The sequence below is a fragment of the Pelecanus crispus genome, chromosome 1 (genome assembly GCF_030463565.1).
Source record: "Pelecanus crispus isolate bPelCri1 chromosome 1, bPelCri1.pri, whole genome shotgun sequence".
Classification (NCBI taxonomy): domain Eukaryota; kingdom Metazoa; phylum Chordata; class Aves; order Pelecaniformes; family Pelecanidae; genus Pelecanus; species Pelecanus crispus.
The window spans coordinates 80,080,085-80,102,159 of NC_134643.1; the positions used below are offsets into that span (position 1 = coordinate 80,080,085).

Genomic DNA, 22,075 nt, shown 5'->3' on the forward strand with positions numbered 1-22,075 from the left:
GCGTTGTCACTTTCTTCACATTTTCACTTCATTAGCATCATTTCTCTCTCGACACACACCACGACTGGAGTAAAAACTTCTCTTTTGTGGCTTTTAACGGACTGCACAAAACGATGTGTCTGGCAAGCAGCACCCCTTCCTCTTTTGCCCTCCTTTCACTAATTCAATCCATTTACTTCATATTTAGATTACTGGGAACATAAGCATTAAACATACACATATCTTATACACCTGGACCGGGAAGCGATAGCCTGGCAGCCTGCCAGCTCCCACACAGTCTGTGCTTCTGCTCCCTCTGCCTAAGCGAGGGAAGGTACCGGCACCGCAGCACGGACACTTGAAATGACGGCACAGCCAGGAGACCCCCCCCCCCCATCCCCACGAAGCAGGACCTAAGCTCGCAACATGGCAACCAACATTTCTTTACGTACACCTTGCTGTTTTTAAGGGCCGCTTCTTAATCAGAAAAGTACCCGCAGAAGGTGGGCAACCCGGGGCAAGCAACAAGAGGCAGCCAACTCGCCCCCGGCTCAGCGCAGCTCTCCTGGACCAGGGCCCGCGTCCCCTCAGAGGCGAGGGGACCCGCCTGTCCCCCAAACCCGCCGGCCAGCCGCAGCCCCGTGTTTCAGCCCAGCTCCCCGCTCCCCTGCCTGCTCTGCCCCGGGCAGGGCTGGGAACTCCCCGGGGGAGCAAAGGGGGCAAATACCCAGGCTCGCTGCGAGGCTGAGGGTCCCCACGGCAGCAGAGGGAGACGCGACGCCCCCCGCCCCCCCCTTCCAGGGCAGCGGGGCGAGCCTGCGCACCCCGAAGGCACTTGGAGGGAGGGGCAGGTGTGTCCCCCCGCCACCTCCCCTAGCCCTGACACCACCGGGAGCCCGCACACCCCCGCCCGCACCCGCAGCCGCCCCTCCCCGCCCCGTCGGGGCGCCGCCCCCGCCCGCCCCTCCCGCCCCCCGCGGCGGCGGAGCCCGCAGCGCACCGCCCCCCGCCCGCCCCCCGCCCGCCCGGCGGTACCTGGGCGCTGGAGCCGAGCTCGGGCGGCCGGCGGGCGCCGAGGGGCTTGGCCGTGGTCTGCAGGTCGATGGGTGCGCTCTGCGGGGGCTCGGCGCCCGCGGCGCTGCAGCCCAGCCCGCCCTTGAGGTGCGCCGTCACCATCGCGATGGGCGCCTTGGCCGGCAGGACGGAGATGGCCAGGCCCTGCCCGGGGCTGCCGCTGGGGCTCCCGCCGCCGCCGCCGCCGCCGCCGCCGCCGGGTGCCTTGAGGAGCGCCGGGACGCCGCCGGGCTTGGCGCTGCCGCTGGCGCCGCTGCCCACCAGCAGGGCCGCGGGGCAGCTCCGCACCGCCAGCTTCTGCCGGGGGAGAGAAGGGGAGAGAGAAGCGGCACCGTCACCCGCCGGGCTGCGGCCGGACCCCGGCCCCCCGGCCCCCCCGGCCGGCCGGCCCGCTCGCCCGCGGCTGGAGCTCCCCGCCCCCCCCCCCCCCCCGCCGGGCTCGGCCCCTGCCAACACGGATCGGGGGCTACGTTCTTGTCTTTTACGGTTTTATTCTTTGGGGGGGGGTGGGGTGGGGACAGGCGGGCGGGCAGGGGAAAGGCTGGGCTCCCCCCGCTCGCTCGGGAACTCGCGGTTTCACTCGGGGTTTTCACAGCCTGTTTTTATCTTTGGTATCTGTTTATGCCCGGAACTAACGATCCTGGTATAGGTCTGGGTAATACTGCAGCTTTCAGTAATAATAAAAGGCTTTTAGACGTGAAGAATGTTAATCTTCATTCAGCTTGCCCTTCCATTAGTCTGAAAGTCCATTACACGTGCTCGCTTCTCCCCAGCGCTTGCTTACTCCTCGTATTCTTCCATCCTGACTTACTTTTGGAGTCGCTTTTTTGTTTTCCCTTTTTTTTTTTCCCCCTCACAAACTTCCACTATTTTTCCAGTCTTTTGCTTTTTGTTTGGTGTGTCCGTCCGTCCCGTCCCGTCCCGTCCCTGCCGCAAGCCACCTTTTCTCCATAGCACCCATTTTAACCCGCAGTTCTCTGTTTTTCTTAAGAGTTGGACTTTTAAGTTGCTACAGAGTGGCTATTTTGTCATCTGTGATGGGGAAGACACGGATTATGATCTTGTTGTAGTATCTCTTACGAGACTTGTGTTTGCAATTTCTGTAGTTACTGTGAAGTTGCCATATCGTAAATGCCAGCATCTCTGCAAAATGCTCACTTTTGAAAAGAAAAAAAAAAAACTTTATAAAGGTGTTGCACTTTAAATAATCTCAGAAGCTGTTCTTATTAATGCCATTTAGGCAGGTTAGGTATACGTGGCAAAAAATACGCTGGTTCAAGCCTCTTTTGATACTTTGAAGTATTAAACATCTCATTTTTACAAGAGTTGACATCAAAGGTGCTTAATCCTTCAAAGACTTCTGCCTGTGTCTAACTTTATTCACTGACCAGTCCTATCGGATTCAATGCAATTACACCTAATGCGTAGCCTTTCAGGAAACTTCACCACCTGTCTAGGTCTGCTGCTGTACTATTAAAGTCATTAAGAGTTTTGTCGTCAGCTTTGCTTGTTTAAAATAGAGCGTGTGTATATATATGTGTGTGTGTATATATAAAGTCACAGACATGCTTAGTTCTTTCCAGAATCAAGGCTGAAAATCTTACTTCTCAGCATAAAGTAGAAGCCCTGTAGTACAAAACTAACTGACTTTTAAGAAAATACCTTCCTTCTTACCTTTAAACCTACTATACGCTTTAAGGCTGTAAAGCCTTAATTGTCAAATATGTTTGCTCCAGGGACTGTAGTTTTTGTGTTGATATGAAATAGCAAGCATGCACTTTATCAGAGATACCTGCTTCATATTTTAATACAAACATGACTTTTTTTATGTCAGCATTATTTTAGTAATTGTGATTTCATATAAATTGTTTTAAGCTTTGTTCATTTTTGCCTTTACCTTTCATTCTCCATTATCCTAACGGTCATCCCAAGGAAGCATAGGCAATATTTTCCTTAAACTATGCTGTTGCATGTCATAGATGTTTTGAAGAGGAAAGAACTTTTCTTTCAGTACAGAAATACACCTGTCTCAGTTAAGAAGTACTCAAGTGAAAGCCAAGAAACTCAGGTGCATTTTATGTGGGTGGAAAAAGTTGCTTATGACAAAATTCTGTAAAACTGCTATTTCTCTGTTTCATTGCAGTACAGTTTTCCACTGGTGTTCCTTGTGCTGGTATGTTGCTACAGATGCAAAATGACTGTGTGTAGGAGAGCTGAACACTACCTCTCCGCAACTCTACTGAAAACCTCCTTGCGCGGTGCCTTGTTAACCCATACAGTAACACAGAGCTTTCAGATTGAGAGTTCAGCTTTGTGGTTGTGTTGTGTTTTGTTTTGCTTTTTGGCACGTGAAAAACTCTAAAAGCTCGCAGACTGTCGGAAAATGCTGTACTTGGTTACATTGCTATAAATCCATTACCTAACTGGAGTTAGTCCGGGGGTGAAATCCTAGCTCTGCTGCAGACAGCCGGAGGTTTGCTGCTGACGTCAGTAGCGCCAGGCTTTCTTTTTTTGTGAAACTGAGAGCATTCGCTGTCCCTGATAGGTCACTATTGATGAAGTGCCTTAATCTTTGTCCTCAGAGGTGAACATTTGGATTACTGAATGAAAAACTTCTCACAGAAATACTCAGTGTTACTGTACCGATTTCATATTTTCACTTAAATAAAATTCCTAATATGTCATATTCTAGTGGTATTAGTACAGCTTTACTTTTCTCTCCGGCAGTTCAGCAACAGAAAACATCCAAGCAAACAAAACTCCATGCTCCCAAAAGATCTTTGGTAGCTCAGTGGAAAAAGCAAGTAAATAAGCAGGAGCAGATTATGACTTTCCTGACAAAATTCAATAGGAAGTAATTGCTTTTTATCTTGTTCCAAAGGAGGAAATTGTACCGAGAAGTAAAAACGCAGAAATTCTGCAAACAAACAAACAAAATATTTCACTACTCCAACTACCATCCATCCCGCTTCCACTGTTCTCCCTATATGCATTAACAGTGAGTTAGTTTTCTGGGTCTTTGCATGTGATGTGTGCTAGTATTTTCCTCATACCCGACAAACCTGTCTATTCATGTGTATGCAACAAAAAAAAGCTAAGGAAATAAGGGTTACTGCTTGTTTCAGTCTAAGCTGAGACAAGTGCTTGTAAAATTGAATATTTATCTCCTAATGGAAAACTTTAATTTTAAGTTTTGGGGCTTTTCTAAGTAAACGTAGGGAAAAAATTGTGTCCCTGTGATAGGCTTGCAAGCACCAATAGGCCCATGCCAGTCACCTCCCCAGGGAAGAATGCTATGCTAAATTTATTTAAATAAAACTGCAAATTTTAGAAACTAAATATGGAACCATATACAAAGGATCAGGTGTTCAAGATTAGCTTCCAAAAGAGAGTTACAGAAAAATTGTCTGCTTGGTGAAAAGCGGCGACAGTATCTCTTCTGTGTCTCATTTATTAATTTTCTGAAAATGTGCCGACCAAAACTTCAAAAATACCCCCCTTAATCAGATTACATTAGTTAGGAGATGAGCTATTATGTGGTTTTTCTTTGTAACAACTATTTTTATTTTATACCCCCGTGAAGACATTGATAAAGGAGTGCTGGCAGAAACAAAGATTATGATATGAGAGATTAAAAAAATCCTCAACAAAACCTACATCTGCTGTATTCTATTTCTGCCAGATTAATTAAAAGAATAGTCTTGGTTTTTAAAGAGAGAGAAAATCTGCATTTTGAGAATCAGTCAGCATAACATATTCTCTGACACTTTTGGAATGATGAATAATAAGAAACTAAGCAAGCTTTGGACACTGGAGCCGAAAACGTGCTGATACAATGGAAGAGCCAAAAGAGGGGGAAAAAAAAAAGAAAAAAATATTGGCTTTAAATGCTGGAAAGCAGGTCGCTGCTACTCATCCACAGCATAACAGTCCTCACAATACACCAATTTTGAAGCAGTGCCTTTTCAATAGCAACACAACTTTCATTTTCACTGCAGGATGCCACAGGCAAACCAGAGTTTGAAATATGTATGCCAGTCACATGCAAACACACTACAATGTGCTGGAAAGCTGCCGCTTGTTTATGATTTCCCATCTTGTACGTGGCACGGTCTCAACTATTCAAAGCAGAGCTAATATTTCTTCCATATGTATCAAAATAACTCCGGCCTTTCTATTTATTTGTACAAGTAAGCCCCCTCCCCAGCCCCTCCTTTCTATCAAGGTCTGTGCTGTAAAGGTTCGCAGGTGAGAAGGCAACTGGGCAACAGTTTTAGCCTCCCCTACCAGCAGTTACTTAAACCCTACTTCTCCCATCACGTACCACAAATCATTCTGTTTAGTGAATAAAGAAATGGAAAGAGCAAAGGGAGAAAGGATTTGAAGGCGGCTGTGCTGTTGTCATACGCACACCGAGCAATACGGTACACGTATGCGCATACAAGTGCGCACATACTCCAGCCAGACTCAGCACAGACAGCATCGCTTTTAGTGTAAGGTTTGGGTTCCTTCATTTTTACTCTGCTGCAGCTTACATCGCATCTTCAAATCCTTACCAATCTGACATCAACTTTACTTTGCACGTACATCTCAAATAAGAATATGGTCATATTCTGCAACAGAGGAATACTCAGCTACTGGCTGCTCTTCACCGCGGCAGTGATTTAAAATAGACGCATGCTTCTCAACAAACTTCACGTTTTCCTAATAAAATATGAGACCCGTTTAAAGAGGACCTAAAATTCACTGTCCATCACATTTATATTTTAACACCTAGATGCTGTAGATAGAGACTTCAGTCCATTAATCCTTCTAGAACGATGCTCTCCTGACAAAGCAGTTTCGCTGTGAAAAACTGTGATTGTTTTCAGAGCAATATCAGTTCTTTTCCTTAGTGGCCCCATGGCTAAGAGAAAACATTTGGCATAACCCTGAGAGTTTATTTAGCTTGCAGAAGACTGGCAATCCACTTTCAAACCAAAATGATGGCTTGTCAATTAATAATTAAACATTCGGCACTAATCTAAGGCCCTGCATGCAAAACAGCTGAACAGACTTCTCCAGCAATGAGGGCCATGACCTCTGTTCATTTACTCAATTGTCACAATAACGTTCTCTTGAACAACGGAATATTTAATATTCAAAGAGTGACAACACACAAATGCATTGTGGACAGGCCACCAGCTATGGCACTTTAGTATAGTGTCTTAGGATTTTGGTACAATCCTATGGATTTCCGTGTATTTCTCATATACTTACATATACTTATATAAATATATACTTCTATTTCTCATGCTTCTTATCTACATGGCTGATCCTGCCTGATCTGTGCCTTAAGTCATGAACCAACCACCTGCATAACTTCACACACTGAAACAGAAATGAGCAGGGCTTCGGCTGAGCATACATATGTACACATACACAGGCACCCACAGGAGTCTGGTAGACTTTTATGGAGGCGAAAGGCTCTGTAGTCTGTATTTTAACCCTGAACTCCCATTAAAAAATGTCTCCCTTTGTATGCAACCCTTGGGCACCAGGTGTGTCCAAAGAGAAGACATTAAAACATGTTTTCATACAACCCAGGATAAAGACCCTTGCATGGAAGTTTTATGTGCTGTTCCTGAAACACGGTATTTCGATGTAATGGTTCGAGAGGTGCTACTGAGGAGGAGAAGGAGGAGGAGGAGAAGGAGGAGTGTTTTTAAGGAAGGCTGGGGCAGTTTGTCCTGCCAATCTCTCCATAAATGACCTGTCAGTTTGATGCAAGAGCTCTCCCTGTGACGCCCAAGCTGGGGCCGGGGGAAGGGATGGGGAGAAAGGAGGGGAGGGAGGAGAAATTGGTCGACAGAAGTATTTTTAATGACAACCAGGGAGGGGTCACTGTGGCATGGGATGATGTGCAGCACCCGGGGGCAGGAAGCCTTCCTCCTCATCATCATCCTCCTCCAGGCCGGTGCTGTGCAGAGGTGAGCGGACACCCCTTCAGCTGCTCCGTGCAGCAAAACCCTGTCCCCCCCGGCCCTTTCCTAAAGGAAACCCCCAAAAGCACAATTAATAAACAAGGAGGTAGTGACTGCCCGACTAGGTGGAACTCAGGTGTTAGTTTTTGTCAGGAAGATGAAAAAAAATATCTGAAGAAAATCTGGGACTCGATCGAAACAGCCTTTCCAGGGGCAGACTTTCAGCCAAAGGAGGCTGAGTGTGAAACACGGGCAGGGAGGTTTACGTGTGCTGAAGTACAATCTCAGCATTATTATTTTTTTAAAGGCTTCTTTTGTCTGTTGGTTTCTTCTTTTTCTTTCTTTCTCTCTCTTTTTTTTTTCTGACAACTTCCTGCCTGCCTGTCATTAGAAGTAAGAACGTATTCCTTTCTCTCTATCAGATCTCAGTTAATTAGCCATCGCTGCGGCAGGCTCAAGGATTTAAATTCAAAGTGAAACTCATTCTAATCAAAACTGCAGCAAACTGGGGGTTTTGTTTGACTTTAACCTGAAAGTCAGTTATTGTACCACTGATGTACATACCACATTACCAGCTGAGTGCTTTCAGCATCCCTCTATCAGTGTGAAATATTTAATCGGCACAAGGATCCAAACAGCACAGCAGAGGGGAATCTAGTGTGTGCATTAATTTACTTTCAGTTGAAAAGCAGTAAAGCAGGTCAGAAACATATAACCTTCTCCCTTCCCCCCTCCTCTTTCCCCTCCCAAACAAATACACAGCACATCAGAAGAGTTTTGGTGGCGGGGGAGGGAATGAAAGCCACCCTCTATGAATCCAGATTGGAGAGTCAGACAATAAATTAGTCGCTCCTGCCAAAGAATGACAAACACTGCCTGCAACAGAGGAGGGGAACAACCCCTCCCTCTAAACATACCCCCCAAAATCCCCTCTCAAATTAATTACATTGGGTAATTGTTTGTTTTTTAATCTTTGACTCTTTTTAAGCTAGAAAGATGGCTGAATGATTACCCCTTCTGTGTATGACATTAATTAGAAAGAAAGCAAATGCCAGGAAATAATGAAACAGTCTTTCTATTAAGGTGCAATAGCTTTGGATTTTCTGACCAGCCACATTCTCCAGGAAAGGCTTCCATTAGTATTATTCGTATTAAAAATCTGTTTTAGAAGCATTCCCAAGCTCTTCCACACATCAGCAATTTTATACATTGCAGAAGCATACTGCAGCATACAAAAGCTAAACTTTTTCCGCTACCAAATCTACCCTTGTATTTCTTGCTTATTCTCTGAAGACAATCAAGTTCATTACCTCCTTGATATTGTAACGAGAATATCGACACGCAATTTTCTTTCACAAGGGATCATTTACAACGTGAACGTTACGTGAACAAACTTGTACAATCCTGCAAGCAAAACCATGGCGCAGAAATGCAATGGCAGGCAACGATTAAAGTTGCACCAAAAAACCCCACCCCAGCTCATCAGCCTGATGTGGCCAAAACTGTCAGCGTGGCTGCTTTCCAGGACAGGGCAGCAATGAAGAATTAGCAGATTTATGTAAAAAGAGAATTTGCCGAACTGGTAAATACCCTAATAATGGTAACAGTGGGCTTAGAAAAGCACGTATTCACTCAAGTGCAATTAGCCTTTAATTTTTGAAACCATTAAACAGCTTGCCGACTGAAAAAAACAATGCGTATTCAACTGTATTGCTAACTGGCAATCCACTCGTCAAAGCTCGGAATTATCTGCTTAGTGACTTGTAAACAGCACTTTTTAACTAACAAGGAGTAGGGGGGAAAGAGGATGATATTTAATGAGAAAAGTCAGACTCATATTATGGAACATTCTGGAAGTGCCTGTGCATCTTGAAGGAGAGGAGGAGGGGGAGCTAGGGTTTTTTTTTAATAACCTCACAAATAATCCCTCCTCCTTTCTCTCTCTCAAACCATGTCAATGATCAAGGAAATGAGAACAAGGCGCTTGATTCACAGCTGACTCTCTCTTCTTGTTACATCAGATCAAGAAGGAGCAGTCTAACAGGGGGGCCGATTTCTGCAGGGGAAAACAAATATACAAGCCGGCATTTTGTCTCCTACTCCTATTAATTAGCCTGCTTTTCTTTCAGACAACAGAGTTTTTAAAACTTGCAGTGGAGTTACACGTGTGCCCATTCACACATACGCTGCGTATATGCATCCAGAAAATTAAATATTATGCATGTGAGAGGAACCCTTCCCAAAAAAATCTTCAAGGAAAGAGTGGTTGGTTTCTGGTTTTATTTGATGGATGGATGTCTATTCTTTCCCTTAATCCCAAGAAAAACTGCATAGTAAACTACTAATAGCAAGATGCAGCCCACGCTAAAGCCCCTGTTAATGACAGCCTTTGGATGGGGTGCATTGTGCTCTGGATCAGGTCTGTAATGGCGAGAGTGCAGCTCAGTCTACACATCTATGAAATGCTCCTTTTAAACCCAAACTTAAGACAAAGGAAAACTTAGGCTTGATCTCACTTCTAATAAACCAGAAAGCATACAGGCATCCTCTTGGCAGGTCAGAGGAGGGTTTAAATGCCTCCCCGCTGCGTAACATGGGTTCTCCCCAAAGCTGGAGTCCTACTTGCCATTAGCAACTCAAAATTTACATCCTTTTGCTGTTGCCAACTGAAGTTTCCCATGATTTGCCATGTCCCGTGCATTCAATGGACCGCATTCATCTGGCTTATTTAATGTTAAAAACCAAAAACAACTCTCCACAAACACACAAAAACCCCAAACCCGAGTGTACACCATATAAACACTAATGTGCTTCTAATTTAAGTTTTGAAAAAACAAAGGCAGAGTGATTAAAGGCCAGGAGCATGCAGCTCAGCATATGGAGCCACAGTAAGTGCCCTAGAACAAGTTGAATGTTTCCATTGTGTGAACGACTCATTCATTATAGCTACAAGATGCAGCGCAGACATTTGCATTTTTAGAGGGGCATCTTGTCATTTTTAGATAAATCATGGGATCCAGGCCCGTTCTAAATGGCATCAAAGCTCACATTTCTTGATATCCTGCCTCCCTTTGTTTCAGTATTCTGCCTGCCTATTTTCTTTTCCTTTGCATGAATGTCATTAAAGTTTGCACCCTAGTATGTCTCCAGACCAAGATGTGAACTCAGGGGCTTCTCGGTTTTGTTTAAAAATGCGCTGCTTCCTATGATCAAGCAAGGCAAAAAGAGATGCAACTGCCTGCAATCAGAAAAATAAACAATAAATTAGAGTAATTTATTGTATCCAGTTTCAAAGCTGCTGTCTCCTGATTCACATTCCCTCCCCCTATTTTCCTCCCACCAGCGCCCCCCCCCCCAACCTGATAATCATTTCTTTGATTTCTTCCTCCTTCACCCCAGCTTAAAATCAAATTTGGAAATGCATATCTTCCTTGGTGTGCAGAAAGAACTGGCAATACAATAAATGAAGCCAAATCCTTTTTTTTTCTTCTCTTTTTCCCAGATAACACAGAATCCTCCTGAAATGAACAAATGTAACTGTGAACAGATACAGACTTCCCATGGGATCAACCATCAGTTTCTCGGTATACATATAAAGAAGAAAGAAGTTAAATGGTTGCATTTCCCCCAAGGGACGGCAGAGCTTCAGTTGTGAAGTATTCCCGTCAGAAATTCTGGATAAGTTGCAAAGAAAAAAAAAAAAAAAATCCCTGCCTCCTCTCCAGACCTTGCATAGACATTTCCCCAGCAATTCTACATATGCCCATTTCATCCCGACAGCACGAGCTTTTAGTATTACTGTGTTACTCTGGAGCGATTACTGTTTTCCAACGGCAGGCATATTTGCATGGTAGTCATGAAACTGCTCGGAGCAACCTTTCAATTTTCCGACACTCCAAAGTATAGCTTCGGTGAAAGCAAACAAAGCGGAAGGGGAAATAAAGAGCCCAAACTGAATGCCTACATCTAGGCACCTCCGTCCAAATCCAGGTTCTTGTGTCCACATGGACAACTGCCAACTTGCACAGAGGCAGCAGCAGCCAGAGGCAAAGTCACCCTGTGCCCATGCACCCTGAACCCAGGTGACCCTGCTCATTTTTGCAAGTGAATGGTGGTACATGAATAAAACTGAGCTCTAGATTTTATCGCAAAACCTGAAGAGAGTGTTTAGTTCAGAGGACAGAAGAGGAAGGCAACGTTATGAACAGGTGTTTTTTGCAAAACCCATCAGCTCTTAGCACACCTTACTAATGAAAAACCCGTATGGCTTGGCAGCATAGTGAGTAGTGTCCTTCCACCACAGACTCTGGCTGGACCTGTGTCTACTTCTGGTTAAGTACATCAGAACTATGTAATCGGAGGTGTCTTCTAAGATTTAGATAAATCCCTTTGCCTCAGTTTCCCAACTTGATGACACGTCTTCCTCACAAAGGTATTGTGAAAATTAACTGGCTATTAAATTAAATGCTGTTTGTTTGTTATTAAAGGCAAGTTAAGTCATATGATCTCATCTTAATCCAACAGGATTATGGCTGTCAAATGAAACGTGGTGCACTATCGCACTGTTTACCTAATCTTGCCTGCCGATATTTTTCTAATGTCCTCCAAAGGAACCCTTGTGGAGATGAAGACAAGACTTCACAGCTCCAAGTATTTTTCTGGGGCTGTGTGTGCAGGCCTGGCCACCTATTGAACTAAGTGGAGGGTACAGAGTGAATTCCATGTCTTTTCCTTTCCACAAGTTGCATAAAAAGCAATGTACAGATCCAGAACTGTAGCAAAGCCCAGAGCCAGAGATGACAAACACACAACTGGTAACTACACCTCTAAAAAGAGGTGCTCCAAGTCTGAGGAAGAAAGTCATTCAAGCAAGCTGGAAGGAATGGGAGAGGAGGCACACAGGGAGCCAAATTGCTCACAATAGCGCTCTTGGAGCTCTGCTTGTCAATGGACAGAAAAGGGTTGAAGCAGCAGGCCCCTGTGAGTTTTTCCTCCTGCATCATAAGATAAAACAATTTATTATAAATTATGGAATGAGAATGATGAACAGTTGTGCAGGTGCTTTGCAGAAATAAATTAGAAGGATGAGTTAACAATGGACTTCCACCTCAAGACTTCCTACTTTCTAATACACCTTAATATACAGAGGATGACAGTCTCAATGCTTTTCTCTGTCCCTTCCCTGGATCTCCGAGCATCCCCGCATCATTCATAGAAACCCCTTTGATCCGATGAAAACCCTCCAGAGGCAGCAGCTCTGAGTATACCTGTGGAAGGAAGCTGCAGGAGCTAAAACTGAGGCCACAGAGACACACTCACATGATGTATCAAGTCAAGCTGGAAATGGAACCTTGACGTTGCAAACCCAAAATTTTAGTCATGAAGAGAGCACCCTTACTCCTCACTCCATTTTTCCTTCAGTTGTACCACTTCATTTGCCATGTGCCCTATCCAAAACATAAATTTGACTAGTCAAGCCACCCTGTTTATCCAACCTTATGGCTGAATGTGCACGCAGGGTGGCTGCTGCAGCACTTGAGGCAGCAACAGCAGTGAGTGTTTTTTTCTGTCTTTCAAGAAGTGGGTGTTCAAAAAGGTAGATTATCAAACAACGTATTATCAAAAACACAAGGTAATTTTCAAAGCCTGGCTGAATGAATACCACCTGATCAAATATCACCCCTTACAGAAGCAGAGGATACTGGAAATCAGGAACTCCAAGCCTTCTGTCATGTGCTCAGACCACTATGCAATGCTCTGGGTTTTTTTATGGGGGACATATAATGGCCTAGTTCCTCTAGGGACATGGGTGGTTTATACAGACAAAAAAAAAAAAAAAATTAACCTCCCCTCCCTATTGCCCCCCAGTCTGACAAAGAATGCTGTGTGAGTACATACATGTGAAAAATCAAAAGCAAACTTTTACAGTTTAAGAATCACAAGTAATACCACTTGCCTAGATACAGATAATTGATCAGTCATAATAAGAGGGGGACACAGCATGTAATATTTTTCTTTTAATGAGACTTCAGAGAATGCATGAAAAAACTATTTAGAATGACTGAACTGTACAAATATATTATCAGATGTTGAAAATATTGGGTAAATTTAAGAAACAAGGGAATGATATGCTTTCACTCTAACTTAATGGAAATGCAAATGATAAGATAATGCTTAAAGGGAAAGAAAGGTATATAGCAGCAGGGTTGGGAAAAAATATTAAAAAGAGACAAAGGAGCTGCTAATGAAGGACTATGTAGATCCTAGGATGAAACTAAGACACTACACAACCATTATTCCAGCGGCCAAAGAGAGAGTAACGAGCAATAAATAATGCAGATCATGCCAATGGCAGTAAATAAAATGGAATGTCGAAGAAAGAATGAGAAAGAACAGACTGGGCCCACTTCAAAACAACAATAGGAGAGGAACACAATGGCTAAGGAGAAAGCAAGGACACACTACGCAGTAACTCTGCCGTTGCTTTCACACGCAAAGATGGAGATGATTATATAACACACAGAGAAAATGGAAATTATCTGCAAAATTTAGACGCTACTCCGCAGTTGTGAGCGTCTGAACTAGTTTCTAAACTACTCCCATGAACAGCGACAGGAGAAAGAAAGACATTTTGTATGTTGATTTTCTTGTTACGGCGGTGGAAAGCACTTAAATACTTCAGCTATGAGAGCTATATAGGGAGCTGCACAGAGTGACACAGATCTGTGTGTATGCTTGGAAAGGATTCAAGGGCACAAAAGAAAGGTGAGAAGAGAATGAGAGAAGCTTTAGCAAACTTTTTCACAACTTTGTTACATTTAAGGATCAGAATAAACAACAGCTTCTTGGCCTTATTTCCCGTTGTGTGCTATGGAGTGCAAAACATCATAGCCACTTAATAGAAACTCTACCTCAGTCAGTCACCCAGATCCTTTGCCTGGAACATTTATCACAGCCGATAGCTTTTCTTCTGATAAAAGCCACTTTGCAAAGAAGCTGAACACAAAAAATGACAGGGTGGTCAGTAAAAACTGATGCTCTGGCTCTCCAGTTCTACAGCGCACCCATTTTTTTTTACATTTCCATTTGGGCTAGCCTTCTCTTCTGCAACAGTGGAACACGTTACATCTCTCAGAGCAGAAGGCAAGGATTAGGACACGGCCATAGAGTTTTGTGATAGGTTTGTGCAGCAGCCCCTAGAGATCCGAGTTCAAATACAGGTCAAGCCATAACTGCGAAAGAAAAAGGAAGTCCTTGTTCCAGTTCCCATGTTCCAAAATCATCTGGGCTGTAACCCCCACCCCGGGATAAGACTGGGCTGCAGTTGTGTGAACGGCAAATGCATGATGTGGAAAAAGAATGGGGCAAATAAGGGGCAAAATGATGCTTTGCTCATTCCAGTGGTTTTCAGCAGACCGTGAGGTGAGGATGTTAACAACACTCAATGTGGAAGAAGTAGCTCCCAGCACAGCTTCTCTGTTGATACTGTGACTGCAGCCAGTCCCGTATCATTTTACTCCTGCTTTTGCCCCTGCTTTTATTCCTTTTTTTTTTTTCTGAAGAACTAAAGGCTTTAAAGGTACTGTGGAAAAATAAAATAAAGCCTAATAATGATGGCCTTCTCCAGGAGGTTCGGGGAACAGGCCATGTTTTACCAAGCACTGTACACCAATATAAATTCGCAGTGCTTCCAAAGGAAGCCGTCTCCTGGTGTCTTGATCCTCCTCCTGTGCCATCCCAACCTATGTGACTGCACCAGCATTCAGACAGCTGTGCAATAAACCAGCAGCTCTACTAATTAGAGCTAACCTGGCACAGAAGAAAACCCTAGATTTTAACACAGATCAGTTACCCACCTCACCCTAGCTACAGAAACAACTGGGCCAACGTGGCAGGAGGAGGCAGTGGGGAGGAAGAGCAAAGCAGGAGGGAAAAGCACCCTTGCAGAAGAGTGCTGGCATGGTGTTTGGGCAGCTATGGGCGTAGGCTTGGCAGCTTCACAATGAATTGTGAAGAAACTGGGAAATATAAAAGAAGGGATTAAAGAATAAAAGAAAGAAACAGAACACATGCAAGAGCCCATTAGGACAAAGCACCTTGGCCAAAGGGAGCAAGCAAAAAGCCACCGCGCCTTTCACCACTAGGCCAACAAGTTATATTAATACTATTTCCCATAGTAATCAATACTCACTTTCTTCAGTTGGGTGTTCAGCAGCCTGTGTGGAAACAGTCCCGTTTCCAGCAGACCGCTGCCTACAACATAACCAATGATAATACACAGACTCAGCAGAGAGGCTAAAGACTGCATGGACACAGTGAGTAAATTACCCTCTCAACCCTCAGAGGATTATAGGTCTCTGTCAAGTCATTCAGATCTAAAATTTGACCTGTCTTAAAGCATTTATAGCTTGCCAGGGAATATGTTCTGTATTCTCAACAGCCATTTCAAGGAAAATAAATCTCTTGATTATAAAAATTATTATAGTTATATTTAATAATTCTAATAACAATTTCTACCTACAACCTTTACCAAAAAAGTTTATGCACTGCAAGTTCACACCTCAGCTTAATATACACTAAAATCCCCATGTAGATACATCCACCTACAAGATACTACCCTGAGTCTTACGCTGACGTGACAAATAAGAAATAAACCACAAGAACAGAAGCCACCAAAAAAACAACTCAACAAAAAAGATTTTTAAAAAAATCAGTCAAATGCAAAGGGAGAGAGCAGACAAGCGACAGGACATTAAGGGAAAGGCATTCAAAACTTCAGATTTTTTGACAGCATTCTTTCCAGGAACCAAAAGCAAGAGACGCTGGAACGCAGTGCTGTGCTAGGCTAAAGGTAAATGCACTCCATTTTTTAACTAAAAGTTTCAGGAAGAAGTATAGCATCAGAGATGTTTTCTTAATGTGAAGGTAGACAAAGTGGCAAGAGACAAAGACTGCTGAATTCAGCAGTAGCTAAATCTATAAATGGGAAAAGCAATCCGTAAATGGAAACTTTTCCAAGCTGGAAAGAAAGGGAAGTTCCTAAGTATTTTAGTGGTGAGCATGACTGAATCTCCTGCTATTTATTGTATCAGTATCATCCATTAACATCACTGCACTTAAGGGCTTATCAGCATTTCCATCCTAAAACTCAGCATCATAGAAGTTTATTAGTTGATTGCTTATCTGGGGAAGGTGTGGATGAATGAAAGATGGCACATATGTTGAAACAGGGCACATATGTTCTCAGCTGAGAGATTTGTGGGTTTGTTTTTTTTTTAAATGCGCCTCTAAGACACGTGAGCAATCTCCTAAGGGAGTTTGCTGGTTAACGTACAGTCTGTGAGTATAATAGGACTTGCTGTGCCACCCATGCATAAGCTGCAGAAAAACAGGGCAAGTCCAGTCCAGCATGACTGGAGTACAGGGGGAAATAAAACCAGGCTTTTGATCCTGATAAACATGGCTTCACAGCTGCCAGTGCAATCTTTATGCTGTTCCAAGAGCAACTCTAGGTCTGACGAAAACAAAAAACCACCCAACTGTTTTGGACTGGCACATGTATATGTCCAGACTAACCTCTCTGCTGGCATAAAGGGGGGATGAGATGCCCACTCCCAGAGCAAGACAGCTATAGCGCCAAGGAGATGTAAACAGGGCCTCTAGTTTTGTGATACTTACTCGTCTTCAAAGATTTATGCCTTTGCAGCTCCCTCCTCACTGAACTCAGTAACTGCAAATTTAAAACTGGCACACCTCCAGCTCAGAGCACTGCTGGACTACAGAGTCAGAAGGAACTTCTACTTTAGTTTATGTGCTCACTGAGCTTTATTCTTCTCTCCTACAGCAGACTAACACCTATCAACTTCAGCAGAATTAGTCTTGGTTCAAACTGGCATAAGAGCAGAAGGAAATCCAATTGAATGTATTTAAATGATTCTGCTATTTTCTCTCTGGTCACTGTTTTCATAAAGGGCAATTACAAGCAAGGCAGACTAGCTCGATGAGGCTCTCTCCACTGTCAATTGTGAGAACTAGCTCAAACATGGAGCAAAGCATGAGGCTCCTCAGTCACCCCATGGGGACCCTACAGACCCCACTGTGAGTTGATAGACCCACAGTCTCTCTGGGAACGTCCTACTAGTGGCTTTACATGGAAAGAGACAAGCACCTCAGAGGGAAAATCCCCACCTGAGAAGTGAACTCTCCTCTGAAGAGGTCTGTCTCTCTCCACTGACACTGGGCACGTGGGCTACTAATTTAGTCCCTATTAGATGATGAAGGTTGGAGAATTCAAGCCCAGAAAACTAAACAGTGCAACGTTTGGTCATGCAAATGCACTGTTCTTTATCTTGGGAGTTGTGTTTGTATAAAATTGGGATATCTCAGTGGGGAGTGAGCTGCAGGAATTCTGTTCCCAAACCATGAATGAGACTCACCTTGCCTTCGTCCAGGCCTTTATGCCTTAGACCTTGAACAAATCCTGATGTTCAGATAAAACTCCTGAATAGCTGATGTTAGCATTTAGTTTGGCTTCAAACATGTTAAGAATGAGTCTAAATGACAAAAGCAGGAGAATTTGTGTATTGATCTCAGGGACAGGCAATTTAGGTGTAGATATCTCCCGTCCAGCTGTTCAGGACCCCGACTGATGCAGTAATGATGGTGCATAACTTGCCATCTGACAAAATATCCTGCCATCCCTGAACTGGATCTGCTGTCACCATGCATCTGCAGCAATAATCTCCCCCCCGACATGGATGGGCAGCTGACTAGCCGGCATTCCCCAAGGAGGGGACAACATTGCCTGTGCAGTTTGGTAGCCTCACCATCCCCCTTTCCAAGAGTGCCAGTTAGTTGTTCCTGCTTTTAAATTAAAGGCAAAATGCAAAACAGCTCCTAAGATGTGTTCCCCTTGGTACATGGGCAACATGCATGTGTCTTTCTGGCACAGCCTTGTGTAGAAGTCCTCCTACCTTGGAAAGTTCTGGCTTTCCTTGAGAGGCTGCAATATAATATGAGAATGCTTTTGGTTAGGAGGTAGGCTGATACTCTTAAGGTTGCTCATGCTGAGCAATGAAGCTCAGGTGTGACCTTACCAACAAGGATTTTTACAACTATGCAGGAGACAGAGCAAAATGATCTGGACAAACTCAGTGTCCTGGCAAAGAGCACAAGAACAAGCAAAAGTTGGCTCATGGCAACAAGAATCCACCCTCGCATCATCGTGACTAAACTATAATTAGATACCTCCATTTTTTTTTTATCACTCGTGATTCTTTTTAAGAGCTGGCAATACAAGAATAAATTTCTTACAATTTTACACAGAAAATTTTACACAGAAATATTGTTAAAGTGACTTAAATCCTTTTCATGCTGAATTAAAAAAAAAATTCTCACAATGACTAGTTTCCTTCAGCTGGCCGATAACTAATAGGACAGATGCTGTAGGCTTTTGGGCCTGGCACAGTAAGAAAAGGTGAGTTTTAGGACAATTACTCTGCATTGCGTTATATTAAAATACCAAGAGGTATATGTGTGCTGGACCACAAGCAATGGTGGAAAATACATTGTTTATGAAAAAGACAAGCTCTTCAAGGGCAATAACAAACTTTTCACAGCCATCTGCAGGAATGGGAATGCATTTAACCATTGCCTGCCACCACTCCTGACCTCCAACACAGGAGACAACAGAAAGCTACACAAGCATTTTTATTTTCCTTGGCCTCTCACTATGTTTCCTAGCACATGGGCAAGAACGAACGAGGGCTGCACACCTTCATTAGCACCTTGAGGAACTGTTGTCCCTGAAAAGCAGTCACATTTACCTTGGAGATCGGCCCAAGCACTCCAAAACTGGTTCCGTTTTTCTTGGGACAAGCTCCAATGAAAGAGCATTTGCAATGACTGCTAGAGGAAGCCTCTCAGATCTGTAAGGCATTTCTTACTTGCCAATTGTCCATCAGTGCCTCAAGCCACAGTGTGTGTCAGGTTCCAGCCCAAAACTGCTTAACTAGGCGTTCACATGTCTACCAGATAACCTGTTGAAGGGACAAAAGTCATTGGTGCAGATACACACCAAAACTCCTTTGGATCACCATTGGTTTCTGTCTTATGGATCTCACATCCTGCTGGTTATCACAGAGTGGTCTGGACATGACGCTATCTATGCACAGCTAAATGTTTTAAGGCAACTTTAGGATTATTTAACTAACTGATCACATAGCACCAAACAAGAAACCTAACTCAGGAATTCTTGCATGAAGCTTACAATTTCTTCCCAGAAGCCATTCTAAAACCAAAGTAAAATCTCAATTTAAGGATTTCAAGTAATAGCACCTACTGCTTTACTAGGTTAATGACTTTCACTCTTAAAAATCCTCATCTTATTTCCACCTTTAGCTTCTAGCCACTTACACCCTTTTCCCAGCTATAGAGAATAGCTGCCTGCTAACCCAGACATTCATTTCCCGGAAGACAGGGATGATGATTCTGTTTTTCTCCATGAGGACACCCATACCCACAGAGGGCACGGCAGTTGGGGTAGAAGATAGGGGAGCATTTTTGACTGCTTCAACTTATGTCTGGGGCCAAATCACCTTGTTGTGTTCCTGGGAAATGCAATGCGTGCACTACTGATCCCTGAACCCAGCTCAATACTAGGACAAAAATGAACAGGGCCAGAGGACCCACCAGCAAGTTGTATTTTACCTTCAGAATTTTGCACACTGAAGCCAAATTCTCTTGATTCAGGTCAGGAGATTTTCCCAGGAGACAGTTGCCTCACATAAAATTAACCCATTATATTAACTAATGGTGTGTAAATAAACCCCATTTTAGTTCCACTAAATCTATATTCAATGAACAGTTATTCCTAATAAAGAGCTGAGTCAGAGGGAAGCTCACCTGTGGCACCATGATAAACTTTCAGTAACATGCATTGCTCTTTGGTAAAATAGCTTTGCAAACTCTTTTATCACTGGTTTTGCCTTTAAACCTACTAATGTAATAATAATAACTAGGAGCAACTGAAAAGAATATAAGCACATCAGCCAGGTACCTGTAACATTCACAATCCGCAGACTTTGAAGATTTAGCAGTACACTTACAGACCTATGCTGGAAGTAAATGAATTCCCATCCAAGCAAAGATGATGTTGTAGTAATAGTAGTAGTAGTAGTAGTAGTAGTAGTAGTAGTAGAGCTGCAGGGAAGAAAATCCAACACATTGCCATTCACAGATTCTCAGGCTACAAAGGATGATCTAGTTCACCTAGCCTGACATCTCATATCACACCAACATAGCATTCAACCAACCAGAAACCCAAGGTAAAGCTTAACCTTCCAGAGAAGGCATCCTGCCTTGATATGAGGCTCTCATGAAATAGCAATATTTCCTTTGGTCATCCCTTCAAACAGTTAAATCTCCCACCCACCCCCTTACAGCCTTCAGCCTAGTTTCTGACTTGAATTGCTCAGTTTTACCTGCAGTGGCTCCTAGGTTTGCTAGGACTACTGGGCCTCTAGTATGGCCAGAATTTCTTAACGGTTGCCTTGTTGCTCTAGGATTTCTGTATTTTAATCAGACTCAGGGAGCCAAAGCAGGCTGAGTGTGCAGGAGCATGTGGTATTCATGTGCAATGCAGCATGCAATCCAGCCTTTCGCAGAGCTCTCAGACATTCGCATTCTGGCAACATCTCTCTTTTAAGTCCCCAAATACCCCCAGCCCAACAAAGAACAAATACCAGCTTTTGTGAAGCTACAGCAGAGAGAAAATGGTAGCTAAAAAACCGCAAAAGGCCAACTTCAAAGTTGTTGAATTTGGTGCTTGGGCTTTGAAAAACCTGTCATTTGGGAGGAAGGGTGGGAGGCTGCTCTTTCCCCCTCCTTTTCATTAAATGGCTCTTCAGAACTTGGGAGAGCTACTGCTCTCATTATGCATTCCTCCTTCTGGAAATAAATACTTGTGTGGGTTGTCACATTAGTCAGTAGATAGATGTCAAAAACAAATTACAGCCTGGCATGGAGCCAAACATTGTGTTTGTGTGTTATAACGGAGTATCTGCTATTAAGAAGGTGGTTGGTTCTGCATGTCAGAGGGTGGAGCCTTTTCCAGGAGCAGAAGTCTTATAATGAGGGACTTTCTAAAGAAGGAACAGAGAATCACGATCTTGTTTCATTCCTTTCCCCAGAAGGAGATATTACACAAACTCCCCATATGGCTTATCACTGCACAGAGAAATCCTACTCCTTCAATGCTTCTTCCAGCTCTGTGAAGTCAAAAACAAGCTAAGCAGTCCCACAGCTCACTTCAGCCTTTAAATAAGCTGGGGCTCTCCAGAGGGATGGGAACCAAAAACTTGTTTGTCCTTTCAAGGTCCAGAGAACATCGCTCTCCCCACCCTCCCTGCTTCTCTCTTCTCTCTCTCATTTTACAGGTTTAAATTAGTTCTGGTGTCAGTTACGATGCCCCAATCAAATTCTTTTTCAAAAATAACAAGATTCAAAAAACATACCCAGTGCAGTGCCCAACCCTCACTCTGAACCACTAGGTTTTTTCAATCTGAGAGATCAGCATCCTGGATTATTACCAAACTGGTCCTCTGTGAATAAGATGAGCCATACTGCATCTTCCTGCCCCCACGTTTTGCAGGTGTATAGATACGAGCCAGGGAAGGTATTCAGCAAATAGTCAAAATCCTGCACTAACCTTGATAAATAGAGGATTGCTTTTGAGAACCTAAAGGCAGAGGAGACCAAGTTTCATAATTAGATTATCTGATGAGAATATTTCAATGAATAAATGGAGTTATTTCAGTTATTCCTGGAACAGTTTGAAGATCAGCTGTTGTTATGACATGCCTTCCCACTGCTGTGCTACTGTAACTCTGGAACTGTAGTGGGAACTAGAGTGCAGGGTCTACGACTGCGTAGTTCTTCACCAGAGACAGGTGAGAAAGAAACTCATAGCCTTCCTTCCAGTTTAGCAGATACCATGTCTCTAATCTTAAGATACCTTTACATTGGCCATGTCTCTAATCTTAAGACACAGACACCTTTAC

General features: G+C 43.7%; 1 protein-coding gene across 2 annotated transcripts in view; it reads right to left on the reverse strand.

Moving 5' to 3' along the window:
- The window catches only part of PHF21B (PHD finger protein 21B), a 172,304-nt gene that overhangs the window by 66,444 nt on the left and 83,785 nt on the right, over nt 1-22,075 (reverse strand). The window contains exon 4 of one of the 2 annotated variants that reach the window (XM_075724414.1): nt 1,015-1,350. The exons of the other annotated variant lie outside the window; for it this stretch is intronic. Coding sequence (XP_075580529.1) covers nt 1,015-1,350 — 336 coding nt within the window. The remainder of the gene's footprint in view (nt 1-1,014; nt 1,351-22,075) is intronic. 2 annotated transcript variants of the gene reach the window in all.